General features: G+C 52.0%; 2 protein-coding genes and 1 long non-coding RNA gene across 7 annotated transcripts; 2 read left to right on the forward strand and 1 right to left on the reverse strand.

Moving 5' to 3' along the window:
• The first annotated feature begins 5 nt into the window (after nt 1-5).
• EMC6 (ER membrane protein complex subunit 6) lies at nt 6-2655 on the forward strand. 2 transcript variants are annotated; one of them, XM_026517901.4, is made up of 2 exons: nt 6-118; nt 289-2655. In XM_026517901.4, the coding sequence occupies exon 2, from the start codon at nt 327-329 to the stop codon at nt 657-659; it is 333 nt and encodes a 110-aa protein (XP_026373686.1). In that variant the 5' UTR covers nt 6-118; nt 289-326; the 3' UTR covers nt 660-2655. The 2 variants fall into 2 exon arrangements, with proteins under 2 accessions (XP_026373686.1, XP_057174238.1); XM_057318255.1 differs by lacking the exon at nt 6-118 and adding an exon at nt 157-179.
• A 276-nt stretch (nt 2656-2931) lies between these two features.
• On the reverse strand, nt 2932-18344 carry P2RX5 (purinergic receptor P2X 5). Of its 4 annotated transcripts, none has more exons than XM_026517893.4 (13): nt 18122-18343; nt 14351-14501; nt 13626-13697; nt 13267-13342; nt 13084-13180; nt 12739-12819; nt 12260-12398; nt 11558-11694; nt 11019-11112; nt 10834-10899; nt 8359-8441; nt 7349-7498; nt 2932-6550 (listed from the first exon to the last, which is right to left on the reverse strand). In XM_026517893.4, exons 1-13 carry the CDS (start codon nt 18256-18258, stop codon nt 6481-6483), a joined length of 1353 nt encoding a protein of 450 aa, XP_026373678.1. In that variant the 5' UTR covers nt 18259-18343; the 3' UTR covers nt 2932-6480. The 4 variants fall into 4 exon arrangements, with proteins under 4 accessions (XP_026373678.1, XP_044246673.1, XP_026373680.1 ...); XM_044390738.3 differs by having other exon boundaries at nt 18175-18308; XM_044390737.3 differs by lacking the exon at nt 2932-6550 and adding an exon at nt 6596-7027 and having other exon boundaries at nt 18122-18344.
• Nucleotides 17711-22284, forward strand: LOC113269160 (uncharacterized). Its single transcript, XR_003321356.4, has 3 exons — nt 17711-18129; nt 20207-20451; nt 22132-22284. It is a non-coding gene; the product is annotated as an uncharacterized LOC113269160 (long non-coding RNA).
• The last annotated feature ends 2202 nt before the right edge of the window (nt 22285-24486 follow it).

Consider the following 24486-nt stretch of genomic DNA (forward strand, 5'->3'; position numbering starts at 1 on the left):
GGCGCATGCGCAGCGTGGGCCCTCCCAGCACCCTCCCGCGCAAGATGGCGGTGGTGGGTTCCGTGCCGCTGGCCGTCTGAAGGAACGCGAAGTGTCTGTGTCTGCCGCCGTGTTGCAGGTAACTGGGTGAGCCTGGGTGGACCGGCCCGAGCCCTCAGCCTTCTCTGCGTCTTTTGAAGGTCCGAGATCCAGGAATTGTGTGAGGTCTTGGAAGTCCCGGGGGGAGGTGCGGCGTGAACGTAACTCGCCAGGCTCCCGGGGCCACTTATAACTTGGTTTCCTCTGCAGCTCCGCGACAAAACAGAGGCTGAGCCCCGGCGAGTGCGATGGCCGCTGTGGTGGCCAAGCGGGAAGGGCCGCCGTTCATCAGCGAGGCAGCGGTGCGAGGCAACGCCGCCGTCCTGGATTACTGCCGGACCTCAGTGTCAGCACTGTCGGGAGCCACGGCCGGCATCCTCGGCCTCACCGGCCTTTACGGCTTCATCTTCTACCTGCTTGCCTCCATCCTGCTCTCCCTGCTCTTAATTCTCAAAGCGGGAAGGAGGTGGAACAAATACTTTAAGTCACGAAGACCCCTTTTTACAGGAGGTCTCATCGGAGGCCTCTTCACCTACGTCCTGTTCTGGACGTTCCTCTATGGCATGGTGCACGTCTACTGAATGGGGGCAGGGATGACTTTTTTAAAAAAACAGATTGGGAGGACTGTCGCCAGAAATTAACACCGTGTAAACTTAGTTTTTAAATTGTTGAATTCGCTGCTTGTTCTGTAATGTTATAATTTATATCTGAAGACGAAGAGCCTGTAATATTCTTCAGATTAAATGAAGCGTGAGACACTTCGTGGAGTATTTTCCTACCTTAACTCATACCCCATGTCTGCCATGGGTGCAAAACGCCGTTTTGACTCCTGGAGAGCTGGGGCTGGGTCTTAGCCTTCTGTGATTTCCTTGCATTTGCACATAGGCCATCCAGAGAGGGCCCAAGTAAAGAGAATTTACTGTTAACATCCTAAAAACTAGTAACAGTTAATATTAAGAGGTTCTTACATGCCAAGCATTGTGCCTTGTACCTTTTACACCCATTATCTCCTTTAATTCTAGCAGTATCCTTATGGGGTAGATATTATTTACACTCATTGATGAATCTGAGGCTCAGGTTAAATATACCTCTGCCATAAGAGGCACAGCTAGAAAGAGAGCCAGGTTTGAAATACAGGTCTTTTAATCGCCCTTGCTGTACTGGCTGAGTGTACCTTTTCAAATCCCAGCCGTCCCTCTCAGTAACCACTGCTTTCGGGTATGAATTTCATTTCCATTTTAAATACATTCAAGTTCTTTCCTAGAATATGTCTTATGGAGATTAAATAGAAGGCATTTAAGCTAAATTTTGGGCTTGTTTAGACTGTACTGTAATGCTTCTGTCTGTGTGTTAATCCGTGACCCCTTCTTGTCAGGGGGGTATCTTTGAAAAAAGTACATACATTTGAGAAATACACATTGCGTTAGAGTTACAGTAGTGAACATGTTGCTCGTGGAATTTGTAGTCTGACTGGGAAGACCAGTATTACCTAATTTCACAAATATTTTAATTATGATAAGCTGTGAAGAGAGAACATAAGAGCCCGAAACTGAGCCCAGCTTGGTGAGTGGGGATCAGTAAAGTCTTTGAGGGGCACATGAGTGGCTCAGTTGGTTACGTGTCTGACTTGATTTCAGCTCAGGTCATGATCTCAGGGATGCGGGTTGGAGCCCTGCCTCAGGATAGGAGTTCAGCAGGGAATCTGCTTCTCTCCCTCTCTCTGCCCCCCTCCCTAGCGCATGTCCTCAAGCTCTGTCTTTCAAAATAAATAAATCTTAAAAAAAAAAAATGTATTCTTTGAGGAAATTACATTTGAGGCCTCAAAGTTGAGTAACAATAACAAGTATGAAGAAGGGGCTACTTTCAAGAAAGCACGTGTGTGAGGACCACTGGGCAGGAAGGAATTTGGCCTGTATCTGGAGAGTTAGAGAAGAGACCAGGACTAGTACTTGGACCAGATCATGGAAGGCTACAGTGGAAATTTTGGCCTCCTTGATCCACAGAGCAATTGGGGAAAGCCTTTGGAAGTTTTAGCCAGAAGTGATGTGATCACATTTGGGTTTTTTCAAAAGAATCAGTTTCAAATCAGAAGAGGATCTGAGCTTGAATCCAAGTCCCCTTTTACAGACAGTATGTGGCCCATGGCCAGTAACAGAGATGGATCTGGAACCCAGGCCCGAATCCTTTGGGGTTCTGGACCACATGCTTGCATACGAAGGGAGGAAACAAGGGAGGCCACAGCCTTGCCTCCCTCACCGAGTGACCTCCGAACCCTTTCTCAGATCACCACTGAAGAGGCTCACAGGCATGGTTTGCATACTCACCCTTCTCAACCTCCTTGTCCTCTCAGGGCTTTTCTCTGCATGGAAAGGGGAAGTTCATTCCTGATACGGAATAAAGAGGCAGTCCTACTGGATTAGGGGAAGGGGGGTTGGTGGTGCAGAATAAGTGAGCTAATTTACTTAACCATTTCTCTATCACTAGGCAGGTTGTTTGAAATGTTCACTGTTACAAAAAGTACTGCAGAGAATATCTTTATATCATTTTGAGGCAACTTAATAAACTCCTAAAACAAGATGACTTGATTCCAAATGCTTTCCAGAGTTTTATCAGATTACAGTCATTGAATGAAAAAGTACCAGTTTTATGGTGCCTTCCTAGCCTTTTAATGTTTGTTCATAAGAGTTTCCTTACTTCCATTTGAATTTCTTTGTAAGACAATAGGGAACATAATCTGTTGCTCACTGATTGTTTCTGTGTCTGCCTCTTTTGGTCTCACTTTCTCCTTACATTTTCCTCTAAAACACAGGGTGACCAAGAAGATATGGAGGGGGGAAAAAACAGGATACATTAAAGTTAAAACCTTTTATTGTTTTATAACCAAATAAAAATATCAGAATACATTTATAGGGCAGGTCCCAGACAATGGTTGCCATCTTTCCTCCTTTAATTGTGTGCACCGGCCTAAGGGAAAACAAACAGCCTGAAGAATGGTGTGCCTTTTGAAGAGACAGTACTCTAGGGTCCACTGGAGAGTATGCTCTGAGGAAAGCTGCATCACTTGGGTGGAGGAGGATGGATTGCAATCACGTGGAGCCCCTTTTCAAACATGCAAGATACCATTCCAAGTGGGGTGACTTAGGGACTCTGCAGGGCAATGTAGTCCTTAGCTGGGGTGCTCAGATACCTGGGGGAAGTCATGATCCCCCTTTATAGCACTGAGAAAGGAAGAACTGAGGGGGTGGTGGGAGCAAAAAGGCAGCCATGACTGGTCAGTCCTGGTGATCCCTGCATCAGGAGTAGAGGACACTTGGCTCTTTAATGGCTGGTCCCCTTGATAGTAGCACCCAGTTTACAAATCCTGTTGGCCAGCATCATGGCACTCCCAAGGCATGGAATTAATCATTAGGAAAATACCAGGTTGATGGTTTTAGGCCAGGGCCTGAATGTAGCCATAGATGGTTCAGGTGATCCTGTAATGTCAGCATGGAAAGGAGCTCTGGAGAGGCTGGTATGCTCATCTTCCTGGTGAGGCAACTGGTGCCCTGAAGGAAATGGGCTTTCCCAAGCGGGGCTCAGGTTCTCACTTCACTGCCCAACTGAAAGCCAGTTTCTATAAGATTAATGAGCCTCCCACTCATGCACCGAGATTATGCAAAAAAAAGGGGGGTGCTGTGCCAAAGCAAGGAAACTGTCAGTGTGCAACACTATCCAGAAGCTGGAATGGGGTCACTGGGGGCTTTTCTGAACATGGGACCCATGATGTGTAGGGGAGGCCACCTGGAAAGTGTGGCTGGACTGGAAGCTAAGTCCTCTGTGACAGTGTACTTTAATGGGGCAACCCTTAAAATTAAAGTCAGTTGATCGAAAGAAAGCCTCATAAAACCAGATTCAGTCACACTGTCTCCATCCAGTTCCTCAGTTACTCCTTCTCATGTCAAGGTGTTTATTTTACACGTGTGGTTCCCCATCACCTAGTTAGAGTGCTTTCAGATTTTAGCTTATATGTCACTTCCTTGGGGAAACCTCTGGCTATCCCTTACTGAAAATTCAGTTTGAGATCAGAGGCGTGACCATTGATTAAGGTTCACCTCCTCCTAGACTGTAAGCACTTGGGCAGGGACGGTTTTTGTGTTTCTCACAACTGTGTCACCAGATTTAGTCCAACACCTGACATTATGGATTGAATGAATACTATAGGGAGCTATTTTCATCCCAGTGTAAGACAAATAGTACAACTTTCCCCTAAGTTATGATGTGGCTGCTGCAAAGCAATTCTAAAAACAGGTTCAAAGAAACCAGACTAACTCCTAGCAGCCATGACGCCTCCCCTTTTTACTTCCTCCCAAACATAAAAGTAACACACTAGATTATCAAGTGCTAGGATGTGCCTTAGTGAGGAAGCGAACACCACAGTGGATCACCCAGATTTTTCACTTTCTATTCAGAGAGCAAGTGGGCTTGTTGACAGGTTACCAACCCAGAATGAGAGAGCTGCTTGCCCTACAAGGAGCAAGCTTCCTGTTTGGGGGACCATGCTTCTTTGCCCCCGTGGCACAGCTTCTTGCAAGTCCCTCTGACCTCTCCAAAGGCCCCGGTGGCAGGATGCGTCCCCCCTCCTCTGTGTGCAGAGGAGAACCAAACGCTTCTGACCTGAGGGAGGCCCCGAGGGAGCACATCCAAAGAGGGTGCTCTCTAGTGTCCGGGTAGCTGTGCAAACAGCACCGCAGGCCTTTGCTACTGAGCGATCAACAATAGCAAGTGATGAGTTCTAGGTTGGGCTTACAGAGGGACTCCAGACGCTGGGAGAAGAAGAATTGAGCTAGCCGACTCCCCAGCCCGGTACTTAAGTGACCTCCACCGTGTCCCTTTCTGACAGAGGAGACTCGGTCTGATGTCGCAGGTATCAGGAAAAGTTCATTTCCTAAGTGAGGGCACAAGTAACCAGGGAGATGCTCAGCAAAACAGGAGAGCCTCTTGGAATGGGTAACACAGGCTGCCTTGGGGAACAGGGATGGGAGGGAAGTTTTTCACTGTCTGTAGTCTTTTGTACCTTTTAGTTTTTGAATCGTATATCTAGTCAAAATATTTTAACTTAAATACATTGAGCTTGCCACTTTCCTCGGGGTGGGAGCGGGGTGGAATCCTCTTACTCTGAAAGTGCAATGTGTGTCAGTCTGACCTAGAAATTGGCACCACCTGTCAAAGCTGGCCTTCTCCTCCCTTGGAACCAGGCAGTGTCTATCTCTACCCAGTGCTCTCAAACAGTAATGCTCACACGAATCCCCTAGGAATCCCGCTGAAACACAGGTTCTGATGTAGGACAAGGGAGGGGCCAGCGACTGCCATTTCCAACAAGCCCCCCCGGGGATGCCACTGGTCCGTGGGCCACACTTGAAGTAGTGGGGCTGTACAGCCACTGGGGGGGGGGGAAGCAGCAGGGTTCTGCAGCATGGGGGTGGACGGAGTAGGGTGGGAAGGAGAGGCAGGGGTGAGGGCCGAGGGCCTCCCTATTAACAACAGCTTCCACCTGCCAAGTGGGAGCTCTTCAGACCCAGCCTTTGAGGAGAAAGTGAGGGAAGCCACGTAGGGACACGCAGCCGCACAGAACTGCAAGAGACAAATGACACAGGCAGATGATCTCCCATTTGGGAGACACTATGCCCAAAGCTTTCTGAGACTGGGCGGGAAGACTGGAGCAGAGGCCTCCCTGCCTCCCCTTCCCCACCTTGGCTGGAAGCCCTCAGAGGCTGCCTCTCCCCTCAAGGGTCAGCTGCCTTCTTACATGTCCAGTCCTTTCCTGGTTGCCTCTTTGGCCACCTTTAAGTTTTATCCCTGAGGGCACGGCCAAATGTCCCCTTGGATGTTGGCCGAAGTCTTTCTCTGAGGAGCCACCATTCTCGACGAGGATTTGTGAAAGTCTCAGCTAGAGGCTGGAGGAAGGCCTGGGTGGCTGAGGCTGACTGTGATGTCTATTGGCTCTGGAGGGAATGACACATGGGCTCGCCTCCCTGAGGGCCAGGTCAGCGTCTCATTTAAGCATCTCTTGGATAGGGCAGAGGGAATAGCAAATAATGTGCATCGTGTGAATGAATGAATGAACTAGGTTCTCAGAAAAATGAAAACACTCTAGTACCACCCAAGCCTGGGCCTTCCCCCACATGCCTCTCCAAGGCCTCCTCTTGTAGATCTGAGCCACTCAGGCCACTAGGAGGCTCCCTTACCCCAGCCACACGCAACACACGCAACAAAAAGCTCCGTAGCAGGGTCCGGAAGTGCCAAGAGATGGCCGTGCCTGGAAGCCCCTGTCCCATGCAGACACAAAGACCATTTTCAGTCCAGAGCTGCAGGCGGTTCGGCCCCAACATCTTCATCCAGTCTGCTCTCCGCCAGCACCGCTGGCTACGCCTCCACGGTCCGCAGGTTCTGTAGGGGCTCCACACTCACCTTTCCGTTGCCCAGGTGGCCAGACCTGTGGGGGGGGGGGCACACAGAGGACAACTGGGAACCCTGTGACCAGGGACGGCCGCCCTAAAGGCAGAGCCCCCCACAGCAGCCTCTCCCGGGGCAGCACGGCGGAGACAGCATTCACAGAGAGGGCAGGGAGGCGGAGCCCCTGGCCACAGCCCAGACACGTGCGCACGCTCGGGCTGCGGTCTCCGGAGCTGTACCAGCAACGAGCAGCAGCCACGATGGTGGCACCCGGAGGGCACCCAGAGCCTCCCACAGCAACAGGCAAGGAAGGCATCTGAGGAACGGGGGAAGGGGGCGCCTGATAAGGCAGAAAACCGTAATGCAGAAGAACTGGAATCTAGGGACATACAGCTTGCGTTCAAATCCCAGCTCTGCCATTTATTAGCTGTGTGACTTGAGCAAGTTATTTCATCTTTCTTGCCTCCATCTCCTCATCAGTCGAATAGGGACTATTAGTGTCCACTTCATTACATTGCTGAAACAAGTTCATACATACAAAGAGCTCAGAGACGTGCCAGGCAGAGTAAGCCTCAGTGAACGGTAGAACTGCTGTTGTCTTAATGCTGGGGTAGCATAGCAAGCAGGCTGCTTTGTGGTGACTTAGGGGCATGGGGGAAGTAACAGACAAAATGGAGGGGCTACAGCACCCCCTCCCCACAAAGTCCAGCGTGGATGGGCTTTCCAGGGTCCTGGACATCCTGCCTGGTAGCCAGGTCACCCTGGAGCAGGGAGCAAAGGAGAGGGCTAAGCTGTCTCTGCAAGGCTCATTCTCAGGTCCTCTCCCTGCAGCCCTCACCTGGCGGGCTCAAGGAGCTGCTGGCTCGTGCAGCCATTTCCCTTCTGGCTGCCACCTCCGTGACGCGCCTCAGGCTGCTCGGCGTCCTCTGCCTCTGGGGTCCCGCCCTGCTGCGAGGACTCCGCAAGCCCAGGGAGGACCCGTAGGATTCTGGGCAGGACAGGACCCAGTTAACCCCGGCCTGCAAAGGCCAGCGGGCGGCGGGGGGAGCACCCCTCTTCCTCCAGCAGCTCACGGTGGGGCGGGGGGTGCGATGAGGGCTCCATCAGGGTCAGGGCTAAGGGCTCAGCCTGACTCAGGCCTGGTTCAATCCGGGGAATGAGGCATTGGGGTGGGGTACAGGGAGTGCCCAGGTGCCCATCTGGAGCCCACCATCTGCATTCCCCCTTCTGGTCCCAGCTCCTCCAGAATAGCTGGGCCAGAGCCCCCCTTCCCCTTCCTATCTGCCCACAAGCATCAGGATTTCCCACTTCCACAGTGCTCTGCTGCTGTGAATACACACATCGCACAGCACCAAGCTCAGGGCCCGGAAGAGCCTGGAAATAGACCCCCCACAGTAAAAAACAAGGAATCCGTCTTTTTCTTCCCTTACCACTCCAGCTTCCCTCAACCCCAGTCCACAAGGACTACCATGTCCAAGAATCCTAAAGTGTAAGTGCTAGAGGGCTCGCAGAGAGAGAAACTGAGGCCCAAGGAAGCCTGGGACTTGTCCGAAGTCACATGGCAGGCAGTGGCAGAGTCAGGCCTGGAAGCTAAGTCTCCTGCCAGTGGCCTAGGCAGGCCTTTTGTGCTGCCAGCTCTTCTGGCAGCAGCCAGTTCTGTAAAGCATGTTCTCAAAACAGTCCACCTTCTGCGGCCCTTCCAGGGGAGCTCCCAGTGCTTCAGCCCTGCCTCCCTCCACACCCCAAGCACCACCATCCAACCAGGGTAAAGTTTCTAGGCCAGGGGCGGGGTGGGGGGGGGGAGGCTGATCAAGGGGGCCCCACAAGGGCGGAGGAAGCGTCACTGACCTCACTTCCTCGTACTTCTTGTCCCGGTAAAAGTGGCTCTTCTTGATGAAGTAGATGAGTACCAGGTCACAGAAGAAAGCCCCCTGCAGCAAAAGGGTTGGGGTTCCTGACTCAGAACCCTAGACTTCCAGACCACCCTGCTACTTGACACATAGTACATCCTGTCTGATCTTGCACTAACCCTTAAGGGGCATCATTGTCCCCAACTAACGGAGGAGGAAACTGCGCTCAGCAAGAGGCACCTTTGTCAAAGGCCACCAAGCTAGTCCACGGTAGAGCCAAAGTTAGCCTGGGGCCCATCTGCTCTATCAGGCCAAGCACCCCCTGCACTACCCTGACCCCCTTCAATCATGTCTTCGGTGAATGTCTGCTGAGCACTCACCATGTGCCAGGAGCTTCACTGGGATGCAGGAGGATTAAGACAATGAGACCCTGTGGGGACTGTCCCTCTGGTGCAGGCGACGAGCATGTAAATTATGACAGTGACATATCCTATGATGAGGACAGGAGCAAGGAAGCAGAGAGAAGACAGGACTTTACTCAACCTGGGGACGGATATCTGGGCTGTCTTGAGGGTTGAATGGAGTTTATACAAGGCAAAAAAAAAAAAAAAAAAAAAGAAGAAGAAGAAGAAGAAGAAGAAGAAGAAGAAAGAAAAGAGAAGAGAAGAGAAGAAGAGCAGAGGGGAAGGGAGGAGAGGAGAGGAAAAGAGAAAAGAAAAAAAAGAAAAAGAAAAAACAAAACAAAACCAAACACAAGCAAGCCCAGGAAGGGCATGGCACAGGTAGCAAAGGAAATTCCACAGGGCCTGTGTCGCAAAGGGAGACACACTTCTGGAGAGGTGGGATGGGATCAGCTGGTAGATTTTTTTCACAATGCCTTTGAAGCCTTGGTCCTAATCCCTTAGGCAAAGACACTGAAGGGCCTTGAACAGGGGCAGGACACAGTCAGAACTGTGGCATTTTAGAAATTTAGGTTGGCCCCTTCGCTAGTCACTGTTAAGAGGTGGGTTGGAGGGGATCTGAAGAACAAGGCCGACAGGGGTGATCAAGGAAAGATGGATGAGGACAGAGCTAACCAGATGGACCCCCCTGCCCCCACCTGCTCCGTTCACAGGAGCCTCAGACCAGAGCGCATGCTGCAAATGCCCGTCTCCTCCACCAGAGGGCCACTCCACCCGCAGCCCCGAGGGGAGGGGATGTGTCCTGCAGCGCTGAGGAGGGGGTGAGGGGGTTGGGGGCTGTGGCACCGGCTCATAGCTGAACCCCGGCCTCTGACTCTGGGTACTGCACGACTCTTCCCCCTCCCCACCGAGATGCCCAAAATGTTATTCATCACTTCCTTGTTCCACAGAGAACAGCCCTCCCCCCAACCCAGCATCTACACCACTTTTCCCATTACCTTTATTTCACAGGTATGGGCCCACGCCCTTGTGTTCTGACTTACCCACAGCATAAGGAAGTAATGACTGACAGTGGTCCCGCTCTAGAAAGTCACAGAAGCAAACGTGCAGGGCTCCCTAACAACGGTTGTTTGCAGGAAAGAGGAATCACTGGGGACTCACTTCCATCTACCACCTCTCAGGAGAATGGCCTCGTTGCATCCTGTTACTCACTGATACTGTTACACAGTTCCCCTGGTCTCAGTAAAAAGTCCACCCTAGGTCCTGCCAGAAGCCTCCCACAGGGCAGAGAGGGCAGAGAGGACGAGGCTGCCAGAAACCTTGACAAGGAGCTCCCTGGGATGGGCACGAGCCACTCACTGACAGCTCCCACGTCTTTAAAAAAAACTTCCAGAAGAACGAGGGGGCATGACAAGAGATTCGGAGGCAACCTTTGCCTACCCTCCAGCAACTCCTTCCTCTCCTGTGAGCCCCTCTGGGCCCAGCTGAAGGGACAGACCCAAGGAAGGGCTACAGCCCAACTTCCCTGCTGCGCAGCTTTCAGCCCTGTGACTTTAAACTGGCGGCGATTTTGTTCCCCAAGGCGACAGGCAATTTCTGGAGTCATTTTTGGTTGTCGCAACTGGGGAAGAAGGGTTTAGCGAGACAGGTATCTAGTGCGATGTGTTAAAGATCCTACGGTGTGCGCAGAGGCCCTACGAGAAAGAATTATCTGGCCCAAAATGTCAGCAGAGCCACAGCCAAGCAATGCTGTATATAGCTGGGTCCTGCCTCCTTCTAGCAGCAGTAGAGATGAGGCTTCGGAAGTTCAGGGACTGACCTAGGATCCCAGGGAAGCCCAGCCCCATCCCCAGCTGCAGAGCTCCAGGCACATGTCTCTCTGGCTCCGGACATGGACACTTAGGCAGTCGCTGCCACCGGGGGGCTGCTGGCAGGTCCCAGAAAGCCTGACCTGCATCCCACCGACCTCGCCTGCTCTTGTTCTCTTGGAAGCATCAGGACAGCACCTCCCGAGCAGTTCCCCCCTACCCCCCCAGTGCTCAGAGGGGAAAGGTGAAGGGGGGAGTACTCACAGCACCCATGAGCGCCACCCCGGAGCCGATGTTGATGATCGTGGGGATGATGCTGAACTTCCCTGCCTGTAGTGCAGACACACACAGCAGGTGAACACGGACGGGTGGCCAGTCGGCTTCCTAGGGACCCAACATGCCCCCGCCGGCCCTGCCCAGCCTCAGGATGCCAGATACGCCGCACACACCTTGCCATTCACCATCACATCAAAGCGGATCCCATAGGCTTTCATCAGGGTGCGGAACTCCACTCCAGCTCCATCTCGGTAATATTTGGCAAACCTAGGGGAGACCTTCCCTGCTTGGCAACACCTACGTGGCTGCTTTGGAGATTTATAAGCACCCCCCAAGACCCTGGGGGAGGTTATAGACCCACTTGCTAACACACAGTAAAGATTCATCCAGATCTTTGAAATCCTTACAGATATTCCCTAAGGCAAGGGCTTTCCCATTATATGCTGGACCAACCCAGGGCCACCAAAGCACTGAGGGAGGTGGCCCGGCTAAGAAGCCAAGCCTCAGCTTCCTGGTGAGCCCACAGGGTGACAGAAACTTCTCTCCACTCCCAGCGATGCTCCCACCTGTCATCCCTCACCTCTCCTCAGCTCTTTCTCCTTATACCTCCCACTCTAATATCCACCCCCAGTAAGGGGTGTCAGAGTGCTGGCACCCAGAAGAGGACAAAATGTGGACAGGGTAACAGGACAGTAAGTCTAGCCCCAGTTACCTGAAATTGTACCCAGAGGAAATTGAGTTTTCTGAAAATTTGTTGTCCAGACGGCTAAAGGAATAGTGAGGGTTGCATTCAGAAGGAGCTTTATCAAGATCACAATCCCATTCAATCTGAATTCCTATCACACCACCCTGATGAAGAGACAAGAATCAGTGCACAGGACTTTGTGGAGGTGGACGGAAGGCACAGACCAGGTCCTCACAGGGAGCTGGACAAGACGGGGAAAGTACTCAGGCCAAGGGTCAGCCCCCCTGGAGCATCCTTCCAGGAAGAAGGTGGAAGTTCCAGGGTCCTAACCCCCCCTTTGGAGTGGCTGAGAAAACCACGTCACCAAGAGCGCCCAATCCCAGAACCCCCGTTTCATGCTTCTATGAGCGAGCACCTACAATGGAAGGGGCACCTCACACAAGAGCCGGGATGTGCCAACGGGGCTCCTTCTGGCTCAATTTCAGCAGATGCCCCAAAGACTGAGAACCAAACAGCAGGTGCACAGCATGTCTCCCACTGAGTGCCTGAGTTCTGACAGGCGGTGCGTCATAGCTAATTCTGAAGACAGTGAGTCCTTGGGACAGGGGACTTTGCCCATCCCACCCCATGGGTCCCCCTGTTCACCACCCTCTTCGTGATAGAGCCCAGACCCAGAGCTCTTAGGCCCCCAGGCCCCCAGGCACGGCTCCCTGAGTGCACACCACCCACCTGCAGGGCTATCTCCTGGAAGTTGCTCCCCGTCCAGCTGACCACAGACCCCAGTCGGAAGATGGGGCAGTAGGGGTTCTTGGGGCCAAACTGACAGGACTTCAGGAAAGCTCGGTCTTTGGTGTCCAGCACATTGGTCCTGCATGGAGGCCATGAACAGACAATGAAATGAAGCTGAGACTGGCCATTCCCAGGCCGGAGACAGCCTGACCCAGGAATCGCTGCGCCTCTACCTGGCCCAGGCTAAGTCCCTGACTTTAGCCTCGACCCAAGTGCTGACTCCTCCCCCTCAGCACCCCCCAACAACCTATTGCATTCAAGGACCGAACCCCACTCCCAGAGCAAGGGGAAGCAGTGCTCCGGCATCACCCAGTGGTTCACTCACACACGGATGTCACACACCACGCACACAGGCCCATGCACAGGGACAAGGAGGCAGGACGCAGGCCCTGGATCCCCAGTAACCGAGTCCCACGTACTTGGAGAAGTTGAACTTGGGGAAACGAATGAAGTTCTTTATGTAAACGGTGAAGTCTTCAGCCTTGCCCAGGAGTGGCTTCCTGAAAACGAAGCCAGGACAGCCTGTCCAGGAGGCCCTGCCCCAGCTCCCTCTGTATATCCCCCAGGCCTGTGGCAGGTCTGAGGCCTGCCTGCTCCCTGGATCCCCTGGAGCCTTTGTCAAGGACCATTAATTTGCAGTGGTCCTAGGGCTTTGCAGGGTGTCCTCAGAAAGAGGATCTCAGAGTAAACATGTCTCCACCATCGGGCTGCAACCCACTCACTGCCCAGGTAGCTCTCAGGGTCCTGAGGCCAGAGCCACTCACGCTGGCCTGGACTTTGTCTCCACTGGGCACCAGGCGAAGATCTCACAGGTGCCCCTCTGCATGCTCCCCACCCGCAGGCAGCGGCCAGTCTTCACTCCTGCGGGATTGGAACAGAGACAATGCTAGAAGTCTCCCGGCTCCGTCCCCCACTTTGCTCCCAGCCCTGGCCATTCCAGGCCTCACCGTTTCCAGCTACAACAGGCTCCCCAGGAGGACAGTCCCTGTCTGTGTAGCACCAGGCATCCGGAATGCTTTCACTCTGCCAGAAAGAAAGGGCACCGGGGTGGAAGAATTGCCCTCAGGTGCCCCAGTTCAGAACCAGGTCCCGCCCCAGGAATTAGGACAGGGGTTCCTCCCCTGGGGGGCCACACACCCTTTGAGAACCTGCCTCCCCCCCAAACAATGCAGGGACATGCTGTGGTACACACATCCCCTGGGGCACTTGGACGGGGTAGAAACCCCTGCTTCAGGAGAGGGGCAGACCCCCAACCACTGCTGGACACTCTTCCACCCCCTCCCCCACTTTCTGCAGCACATCAAACCTCAGCACAGGTGTCCTGCCGCTGGTTGGGGGTCACGATCAAGTTGGTGACCACGAAGAAGACGTTCTCTCCCTGAGGAGCCAGAGAGGAGTTGAGGGACATCCTCCTGCCCTCTTGGGGACCCTCCTTCCCAGGGCTTCCTGGCAGGGGTTGCGTCTCCGCATGGGTGTTGAGGACAACGGGGCCACAAAATCAGTGGATCCTACCTATGTCCCCACTGACTTTGAAGTCTCTGAGTAGACATCCTTAGGTAAGTCCCTTTCAGGCCCACAATCCCAAACCGCCCTCTCCACAAATTCCTATTCTGACCTCAGTCCCTGGGATCCCAGCCCAGATCTGGGAGAAGAGGCCCAGACAGGGTGGCCAAGGCCCTGGCCCAGGCCCATTGTGACCCAGCCAGGGAGCCATTCTCAAGGGCAGCCAGTGGCTAATACAAGGAAGGGGTTCTCTGTGCCAGGTCACTCTGACTCACACTGACCTGAACGTTCTTGGAGCCCCATTTGGTTTCTACAGGCTCAGGGTTTATTGGGAAGGGCGTGGTCCCATAGGCACAGTCAAGGAGGGCAGGGGGTCGGTGTGGTTGGGATATGGGCAGGGTCTCCACCTGCAAACCCTGGCAGCTGTCCTGGGCCAAGGGAGTCCCTAGTTACTTGAGCAGCTTCCTATGTGACCCTCCCCGAGCCAGGCCTGCTAGCCCAAGCCCCAGTCCTATGTGGGACTCAGACCTGGGGTGGGATGACGTAGTCGGCAACATCCCAAAGCCGCTCCCCGAGCTCAGATGTGTTGGTGAAGGTCACACCCTTGACCTTGGTGACAATGCTGCTCTGCAGGGAGGTGTCCGTGTCTTGGTAACCCTTCTTCACCAGGAACACCCAACTGCAGGGAAAGGGGCGACAGGTGGGCATCAGCCTCATTGCTGTCCTCAGGGAATTTTCCCCAGGGGCTTCACCTTTTCCACCAGCTCCTGGGTCATAACTCCACCGCTGCCTAAAACCTGGTTCTGCAAGCAGCAGAGGTGACAAGCAATCCCAGAACAGGGAGACAGCTGCTTCCAGGGCCTGAGGCCCCGAAGATGGCCAAGGCTGGGCCAAAACCTGCTCACCCATGCACCGGTGATGTGACCTCAGGAAAAGCAATGAACTCCGGGAGTTAACACAGTGGTAGCAGTGCCTCCTTCCAGGGGTGTGAGGACAGTTAAAGGAGATGGCACATAGCTTGAAACTATTCACCGAGAGACCTCAGACAAATCCAAACTAAGGGGCTTCTACAAAATGACAGTACAAATCCTACATTCTTTGACACCCAAAACACATGCAATAAAAAAAAAAATAGATAAGCGGAACTTCATCAAAATTAAAAATTTTTGTGCATCAAAGGACACTATCAAGAAAGTGAAAAGATAACACACAGAATGGGCAAAAATATCTGCAAATCATATGGTCAGGGTCTAGTACCCAGAATATATAAAGAACTCCTACAACTCTACAATGAAAAAGACAAATAACCCAATTTAAAAAAACCCAAGGATTTGAGTCGACATTTCTCCAAAGAAGACATACAGACGGCCAGCCAATAAGCCCATGAAAAGATGCTCAACATCGTGAGTCAGCACGGAAATGAGGATCAGAACCACAATGCGATATTACTTCACACTGAAGATGGCTGCAATTAAAAAACAAAAACACACAAAAAAGGAAAACAACAAGTGTTGGTGAGGATGCGGAGAAATTGGGACTCACTGATAGGAATGTAAAATAGTGCAGCTGCTGTAGCTGACCCAGCAACTTCCTGCCAAAATATATACCCAAGAGAGCTAAAAACATATATCCACACAAAAACGTGTACGTGAATGTTCTTAGCAATCTTATTCGTGACAGCCAAAAAGTAGAAACAGTCCAAATGCCTGACAACAGATGAATGGATAAACAACATGTGGGTATTATTCAGCTATAAACGGAATCAAGTACCGATTCGTGCCATAACATGGATAAACCTTGAAAACATTATGAGAAGAAGCCAGACCAAAAAAAGACCACATGTCATATGATTTGATTTATACGAACTGTCCAGAAGAGGTAAATCTATAGAGACAAAAAGTACATTAGTGGTCGCCAAGGGATGGGGGTAGGGGAGGATTCCTACTGACTGCTAATAGATATGGGTTTCTTTTGGGGATGATTGGAAATGTTCTGAAATAAGATAGTGGTGATAGTTGTACGACATTGTGAATGTATAAAAACCGCTGAACTGTATAATTTTAAATAGTTGAAATGGTGAATTACATACTAGGCGAATTTTACTTCAATTAAAAAGTTGTAATAAAATAAAAATCCTGTACTTTCCAAAACACATCAGTGTCGTGAAATACAAAGACAGTCTCAGGTACAATTAAAGATTAAAGGAAACTAAGAAGACAAAATGAATGAATGCAAGGCAGGAGTTCAGATTTTTCTTTTTTTTTTTTTTGCTATTAAAGGTAATTATTAGAGCAATTCACAAGAGGTCCATAGGTTAGAAAATAATATTGTTTCAATGTTAGTTACCTGATTTTCATAGCTGTACTTGGTTAAATGAAAGAATTCCTTGGTTTTAAGAAATATGCACTGAAGTCTTTAGTAGTAAAAGGGCATAATGTTTGCAACTTACTTCTTTTAAAAAAAAGAGCTATTTATTTATTTATTTATTTATTTATTTATTTATTTGAGAGAGAGTACAAGTGGGGGCAGAAGCAGACCCCCGCTGACCCGGGAGCCCAACGTCAGGCCAGATCTCACACCCGGAGACCATGACCTGAGCCGGAATCAAGAGCCAGATGCTCAGCTGGCTGAGCCACCCAGGCGCCCCTGCAACTTCCTCTTAAACAGAAAAAAATTGCATATATGCATACACATCATGTGTATGTGGAGAAAGAAAGGGGAAAGGACAACACAAATGTAATAAAATGTTAACATCTGGGGAATCTAGGTGAAGGATGTTTTGAAAAGTTTGTATTACTCCTATAACTTTTCTGTAAGTCTAAAATTTTGTCGAAATATTTAAAAAAAATTTTTTTAATGAGATGGCACATGTAAATTGCTTAGCACAGTGAGTGCGGGGCCACGGAAGAGCTCAAAATGGGCTCTAACCAGCCTATTGTTGATGTTTACTGTTAAGGTTAGAAATCATCCAGGTTAACCCCCTGGGAAAGCTGAGAAAACAGAGGCCAGGAGAGGGCAGGAAGCTGCCTGCCTGAGGTCATGCAGGAGTGGCAGGGGTGCCCTGCACCTCCCAGTGTGCTGGTAAGGAGTCTTCATATGACAGGTGCCAACCAGGATGGACCCACCCTCTTCATCCCTGGGGCAGACTGCTACATCCTAGGCCCTAGACTCTCCTGTCCTCAAGGAAACCTGAGAGGCCTGTGACAATGAGCCCACCAGCCATTATACCAGGGACACACTGGGCCCAGGCTGGACAGAAACATTCAGCAAATGCCCAAGGAGCAACACGCATTCATTCATTCATTTCACACCTACTTCCTAAGCAGTTAGGTGATGCCAGGCCCTGCCTGCCTTCATGGTGTCCCCAAACTGGACGGGAGCCAGACAAGCAAACGATCCCTATGGAATATACCAGAGGAGTTTTTCAAGAACCTGGGTCTGAAGGACAAGTGGGCTTTAACCAAGTAGAGGAGTAAAGGCACGCCCGGCTGAGGAAGGCATGCACAAAGGCCCCTAGGCGGAGGCATTCAGGTGCCTTAGAGATGAAGCTCCATGGGCACTTGGCCTCCTAGCGAGGTCAGGGTGGCCCTCTCAGGAGAAGCATCTGCACCTCCCCCAGCCAGGAAATAGGAGGGACTCAATGGCAGGCATTCACAGAGGCAGTAAAAGGCACACATCAGCCTCCTACTCATCTGGTGTCATTTCCTCCTTCCACCTGTTCCCTCCCTTCTTGGGGTGAGGGCTCTGGCCGGTGCTTGGCTGAGCAACTCCAAGGAGCTGCTCCCTCCCCTGATGGTGGGAGGGGGAAGAGGAGAGGCTGACGGTCCAGCTGGGTGCCGGGTTAAGGGCCTCTGGGCAGGACCTCTAGCTGGACACCAGAGAGGCCAGCCAGGGGTGGGGTGAGTTGACAGAAGGGAGCGCTGGGACATGCCAGGCTGAGGAGCTGCCCCAGCCAGGAGCTTGGCACATGAGCTCGGTGATTATAAATAACCCACTGGGTGCCCGGGCCTGCGGACCAGGGAGGCTCCAGCCCCCTGCATCTTTGCCCCCCCCCCCATGGCCCTAACAGCCGGAGCTCAGGCCTGAAGGAATGAGCAGCCCACGGACAGCCTCATAAATGCGGAATGCTGAAGTCCCTGCCCGCATCTCATCACCTCCAGAGCCGGTGGGGAAACAGAGGGCTCCCTGTTCACCTGCCACCCTTACACCCAAGAGCCCCTTCCCAAGCCCCGGAACGCACATCCAGTTCCCTGCGGCCCGGAGCCTCCCCCACCCCCCGAGAGCGCCGGGAGAACTCACACCACCAGGTAGGTCAGGATGGAGACCTGCAGCAGCCGGTAGAGCAGGCCCACCTTCTTGTTCTTGGCGATGACATACTTCTCGGTCTTGTAGTCGAACAGCGACTGGGACAGCCCCTTGCAGCCCGCCTGCCCCATGGCGCGGTCTCACCTGCGCCTGCGGCCCGCGCGGCCACTCGGGTGCCGCATGGGAGCCTCTCGCCCCCTGCTCCCCGCCGGCCTCCCGCAGCTGGGCGCTGCGGCTCCCGGGGGCGCGGCCCCAACGCGCAGGGTCGCCGGGCGGGCGCGCAGGGCGGGGGGCGCGCAGGGCGGGGGGCGCGGGGAGCGCGCGGAGGCGCGGGCGGCTGCTGGCGAGGCCGAGGAAGCGGCGCTGGGGGCCGGGGCACAGGCGTGGAGCGTGGCGGCGCCGGACTCAGCTGCGACCTTGCCGCCGCCTCCCCCTCTTCCTCCTCCCCTGACGATGACACGCCTACGAGGGCACTGCTGAGGCGCAGGGCCGCCCTGGAGGCCCCCCGGCCGGAAATCAGAAACCGGGCGCGGGAGGAGCGGGGGCGAGGAGATGAGAGTAGGAAGGGCCGCTTTTCAAGCAACCCCACTTTTTCTACTCCCAAAGCAATCCTGGGGTGGGGATTGAATAGATTGAATAAATGGGGAAACTGAGGCCAGGGGAGGCGGGACCAGCAGCACAGGAAATGCATCTGTAGGCAAGCACCCCGGATTTGATTTTTCCTGCTCTGGGGGTCCCTGATTCTCACTACACAGGCTGAGAGACTGGAGACTTGCCTGATCCAGGGCTCCTGTGTCGTCTGTGATGAAGTCGCTGAAAACCAGCCGCTCCCAGGGAGTCAGCTGCCAAGCGGGCCCCAGCGCCCGCAGCAGAAGATGTACCATACGGAGGACAGACAGATGGGCTGGGGGTGTGGAGATGCAGGCAGAATCACAAAGTATGCCTGGAGAGAGTTCAAACCGACTGTCTGAAATGTTCCCAGAGCAAAAGATGGCCTAATCCAGGGTGCTAAAACCGCGCCCCTCCTCACAACAGGTGAAATTGAGAGGGAGTGGGCCCTAGGATGAAGGAGGGCATCTCTGAGATCAGTTGTGGAACTCGGGTCGGCCACAGAGAGGCAGGCCGCGCGTGTTTCTGCACCCCGCCATCTGACCAGAAGCAGTCCTGCTCCCCTCTCGACCCTGGCCTCCACACACCTAGAAGTTCCCTTCCCTGAACCACAGGCTCCAGGGGTTGGAAGCGTCCCAAAAGTTCACCAAGGTGACTCTTTCTAAAAGTATAACTACTGGGCAGTAGGTGCCCAGTTTTAGTGCACATGGGAGTCATCTGGAAAAAAAATGCAAATCCCTGTGCCCTGCCCCTGATATTTTTATTCCATAAGTCTAGGATGGGGTCTGGAGATCTGTATTTTGCTCTCAAACTGTCATTTGGGAAGCACAGATCTGTGCATCTTTTCATCAAATTCAAATGCCATTTCCTCAAAAGCTGTATTTTTTTTTAAAAGATTTTATTTATTTATTTGACAGAGACAGCCAGCGAGAGAGGGAACACAAGCAGGGGGAGTGGGAGAGGAAGAAGCAGGCTCCCAGAGGAAGAGCCTGACGTGGGGCTCGATCCCAGAACTCCGGGATCACGCCCTGAGCCGAAGGCAGACGCTTAACGACTGAGCCACCCAGGCGCCCCCAAAAGCTGTATTTTTATTACTACACCCCCAAAAGTGGCCCCCGCCCCAGTCACTTTCTATCCCACTACCCCTTCTTATTCCCTGAAAACACTTGTCGTTGTTGGATAGGATCTTGTTTACTTATTGACTGTGTCCCCCACTAAGACCATAAGCTCCGGGAGCATGGGGACCTTGCCTTTGGACATCTGTGTGTCCGATGCCCACTGCTGTATCTGCCATTTGTTAGCTCAATGCATACTTGTCAAGTGAGTGAACAAACTCAGCCCTGATTTTTTAAACAGGGAGATTTGGAGCTGCCACCCTGTCCCAGTCATGACTGGGGACTTTAGAAGCTGATATCCTGGGGGGAAGGTTGGGACTTATCACCAGACCTCCCTTCCTCACTCTCCTACCAGTCTCTTCCTCAGCCCTCCTCTCACACGGCTCTCCAATACTCGGGGGAGAGGCAGCCTCAATGGAGTGACAACACACCTGTGAAGATTCCATCAACCTGAGCCCACGAGGAAAGCAGCCTTTCAAGGTCTCAAGATCTGGCCTGAAGAAGAGCTTGAGGCTGAAAAACACCGCCCCCAAAGGGCCACTTACCCTTGCATGCGCTGCGTCTAGAATGGTGCCACATTGGGTCTCTCCACTCCCCAAAGTGAGTTCCAGGCTTTGTGGCCTGGCCTGTTTGTTCTGCTGAGAGATCCCCAGAGACCCAGGCCTTCATTTCTCGGGTCATAGGGCAGAGCCTACAACTAGCCCCAGTCCAGGGCCCTCTCCCCTGTTCTTGCTTGCTCGGTCCTTTACTGAGTGCGTATTGTGTGCTGCTGCTAAGGCCGAGATGCAAGGGCCCCTGTCCTCTGCGTGGGGCTCACCCTAACTGCCACTTTGGCTGTAGAGAAGGGGCTCTGCTCTTATTCGCCCACCAGCGTGGGCAGCCCTTCCTGAAGCCCGCATGACTCAGCCAAGACCAGGCTGCAGTTTCTGACAGAACTGTTGTAAAGCTTTAGGGACCACATGAGGGAGGACTGGAGGGGAAAGGGTCACGCTTGGGGTCAGGCCAGACCCCTCCTGTGGGTTCCCCCATAGCGCAGCTTCTTAGACTATTAGGTCCAGACCCATTAGTGGGTCACGATATCTACTTACTGGTTACAAAGAGCATATCTCCCCCCTCCAAAAAGAGAGAGAGAGAGAAATATCAGTATGCTTATTAAGGAAGTAAGAGTAGGCATAGTTTCATGAAACTGTTGTTTGCAGTATGAGTGTGTGCATATGATGTGGAATGTATTTCTTCCTGAGGTCATGGTCAAAACGCTGTGAAAAATGCTTCTGGAAAGCTGCGAACCCAAGTATCTGCAATCTACCTCCACATGGGAGGCCAGCCACCACCCCAACTTCAGCTCAACACTCAATATACCTGAAGTGGGAGAAGGGGCCTATGCTTTTTACATTTCCATTATCATAAAATTCTAAGTGATGTTTCCAAAACTCAGATGTATTCTCCACTTAAAAGAAAAGTGCCTATTGCTTTTGAGTGACAGTTTCTACCTAACCCCATCTCCACAGTCTTAAGAGCCCCCAAGCACCCTGCTCCAGTATCTTCACAGTGAGGATGTCTCAGTGTGCAGCCCTTGCTCAGCCTTCTTCTAAATGCAGTACGTGTCTGGGCCAATTTAATCATCACAGCCCTAACACATACGTGCTTGGCACAATCATTATCCTTATGTTTCCCTAAGAGGCTAGATGTGTTTCTAGTAAGCATCTGAGCCAGAATTTGAATCCGGGTGTTCTGGCTCCCCAGCCCAAGCAATCATGTCCACTGTCGCCATGAGCACAGTGCTTTACAGTTTCCACATCAACTCACGGGACTCACTCTGTGATCCCAGCCGAGGTAACTCTCAATCCCATCACACATTTGATGGAAGAAGGTCCTAGGTCACCCGAGAAGCTAAAGTTAGTCCTAGGTCTCCCAGCCATCCCCTCAGGGCTCAGTCCTTTAGAACCTGTGGCTTCTCTGGATGACAGTTAGCGTGTAGCTCACACAGTGGCCCTGCCACTGTGGAGGGAGGCCACTGCCGAGGCCCAGTCATGTAGGGCTCCTCAAAGGGCAACAAACTCTCTCGTGGTGCCACATCGGAGCGAGGGGTCAGTCAAGAGAATGGGCACCATCTGTGGGAGCTCCCACCGCTGCTGGGGCAGAAAGGACCCTGGCATGCCAAGAACTGAGTGTCTTGAAACTTCACTTCTTGGGTCGGGGTCAGGGTTGAATGGCCCGTCTTCAGAGTAGTCAAAAGCCCTCCTTGCCTCACCACCACATCCCTTCCCTCTGCTCTCTCAGAGAAGTCTACATGATGCTTCATTACAATGACTGCTGTCCACCTGAAGGAAGGATTGGCAGTGAGTGAATTCATCCGTTCTCATCTGGTTCACAAGACTTTGCCTGGCTGAATGACCTGAGGCACCAGCAATAAAGTGATGGGGAATTATAAAATGAATTTCTAATGGGCCTTTTTTCCTTTTATGTCGTCTCACTTACTCCTAAGACCTGCCAACATTTTAAGCCTATTGTCCTGTGACCATCTTGGTCTGCTCTGGGTCCTGGGACAATCTCTAGTTAAAAATATGGCGGACCCTCAGGGTGCCTGGGCGGCTCAGCTGGATGAGTCTCTGACTTAACTTTGCTCAGGTCATGATCTCCGGGCCCTGGGATTGAGCCCTGCGTCAGGCTCTGCGCTCAGCAGGGAGTCCGCTTGAGGATTCTGTCCCTCTCCCTACGTTCCTACCCCTGCTTGTGCGCGCTCTCTCTCTAGGATAAATAAGTAAATCTTAAAAAAACAAAAAACAAAAAACAACATGGTTGATTCTCAAGTGTTGAAATTGAAACAGACAGAGCCTCCACATGTCCCCCCAGAGAAATGTGTTAGACTCTCTACTCAGTGGAAAGCAGGCCCTCCTGACTCTGATGCCAACCTTTTCCCCATACCATTCTCTCTTCCTTCTCCGATGAATTATAGAGATTATAAGGGAGGAAGTGTGGTGCAATAGAGGGAGGCTTAGAGGCAGGAGAATTATAATCAAGAAAAACTCCCATTCTGTAGGAGATGAGAGGGAGCTTCTAGGAGGGCAACCATGGGCTGGCTGCATGAGAGTGGCCAATAGCATCACTGTGCTTCCAACAGAGGCTTGGAGGTATCACTTGGTCACCCCGTGGCCTCCAAAGACACTTGGTTTCCTCCTTTTCTCTCCAGCCCTGGTCAGGGTTTCCCCCAGTACTAAAGCTTTTCCTTTAGCCTGAGAAGGCTAACAAACCCAAAAAATGTTCTCCAAAAAATTAAAAGAAGACAAATAGAAATTAAAAACCCCACAAATTTCGTAAAATAATATGGTTCTTGGAGGTTCAGATATTACTTACACATAGTGAATGTGTTTCTACTTCCCGCGCCCAAGGAGAGGAGGGTTCATGCAAAGCCTAGAGGGAGGAGATCTGAGTCTGTGCTGGGGCACAAAGGGGGTCACAGCAACAGAAGGAAGGCCTGAGGACCATCTGCAGACCTGGCCTTCCTTCAGAGTCCTAAGTATCCCGGATGGCACAGAAGGGACAAGAGTGGGAAGGCATGGTGTGGAAAGGGTTTCACAAAAGGCCCCACAAAACAATTTATCCTTTAATTTTTCTTTTGCTCTGACAGTCCTGCTATGATAAACACATTCCATTAATAGACATTATTGGTCCATTTAAGAAGTAGCAGATGCATTATTAATGTCATTTCAATACAGTCAACAGGAAAAGGAAGATCCTCTCTGTGGGAAGCATTTCTGAGTCCATCAGTGGCTCCTGTGACCCATCTTAACTGATGGGTTTTTATTCATCACTTAGTTCTCAAAATGCAACCTGGGGAAAAACTACAAAGATATCAAATACTTAAAAGAGTAGAGTCAAATGTTGGTCCACTGAGCACCAAAAAGGATAGAGATTCAAGCTCAAGTCAAGAGCTCTAACACCGTCTGTCTTCGAGCAAGCTTGTCTTGTTCTTTCCCCTGCTCCCTATACTGCTTTCTCCCGCGGTCTCTGTGAAATTCCTCACATCCAACCCCTCCACTCCTCTCCACTCTCAGATTCACAAAACTACAGTAGCAGTGAAATGAGAATGCAGAGGAAGTCCTCGCATAAAAAATACACTGTGGGTAGTTGTGGCTTCCCACAGCTCCTTATACACAATTCTTCCTTAGGTTATTTTTTATCGCCATCACTGTCCCCACCTGCTTTCCAGCCTCACGTGCCCCATTATGCGCACTCTGCTTCAGCTGAATTGGCTCGCAGGCTTTACCACATCCTTCATTTTCCAACCTCCACGCCTTTGCCTATGGCCGGTCTCCCTTCAGTCCTCCATGGCTTCCAGGGGTCTGCCTCCTTCACGAAGACTTCCAGAATCCCTCGAGTTCTCCAGATTCCCAAGGACAGGATCTGTACAATTTAGGGAGTTACCATCGGTACATATCTGTCATATAGGACTTTGAGTGCCGGAAAGGCCTTTACCACTCTTTGTACCACAGGGCCTTTATGAAGCCGGTGGTCATCGAGCCTTTGGAGTAAGAGAAGGGGAGGGGGACAGAAATGAAAGAAGGAAGAAAGGGAGGATGGATTGATTCCTGATCACCCTGCCTCTGGCCTTTAGTCTGCATATTTGAAGTGTCT

This window comes from Ursus arctos, unplaced genomic scaffold, assembly GCF_023065955.2.
Source record: "Ursus arctos isolate Adak ecotype North America unplaced genomic scaffold, UrsArc2.0 scaffold_24, whole genome shotgun sequence".
In the NCBI taxonomy this organism is placed as follows: Eukaryota; Metazoa; Chordata; class Mammalia; order Carnivora; family Ursidae; genus Ursus; species Ursus arctos.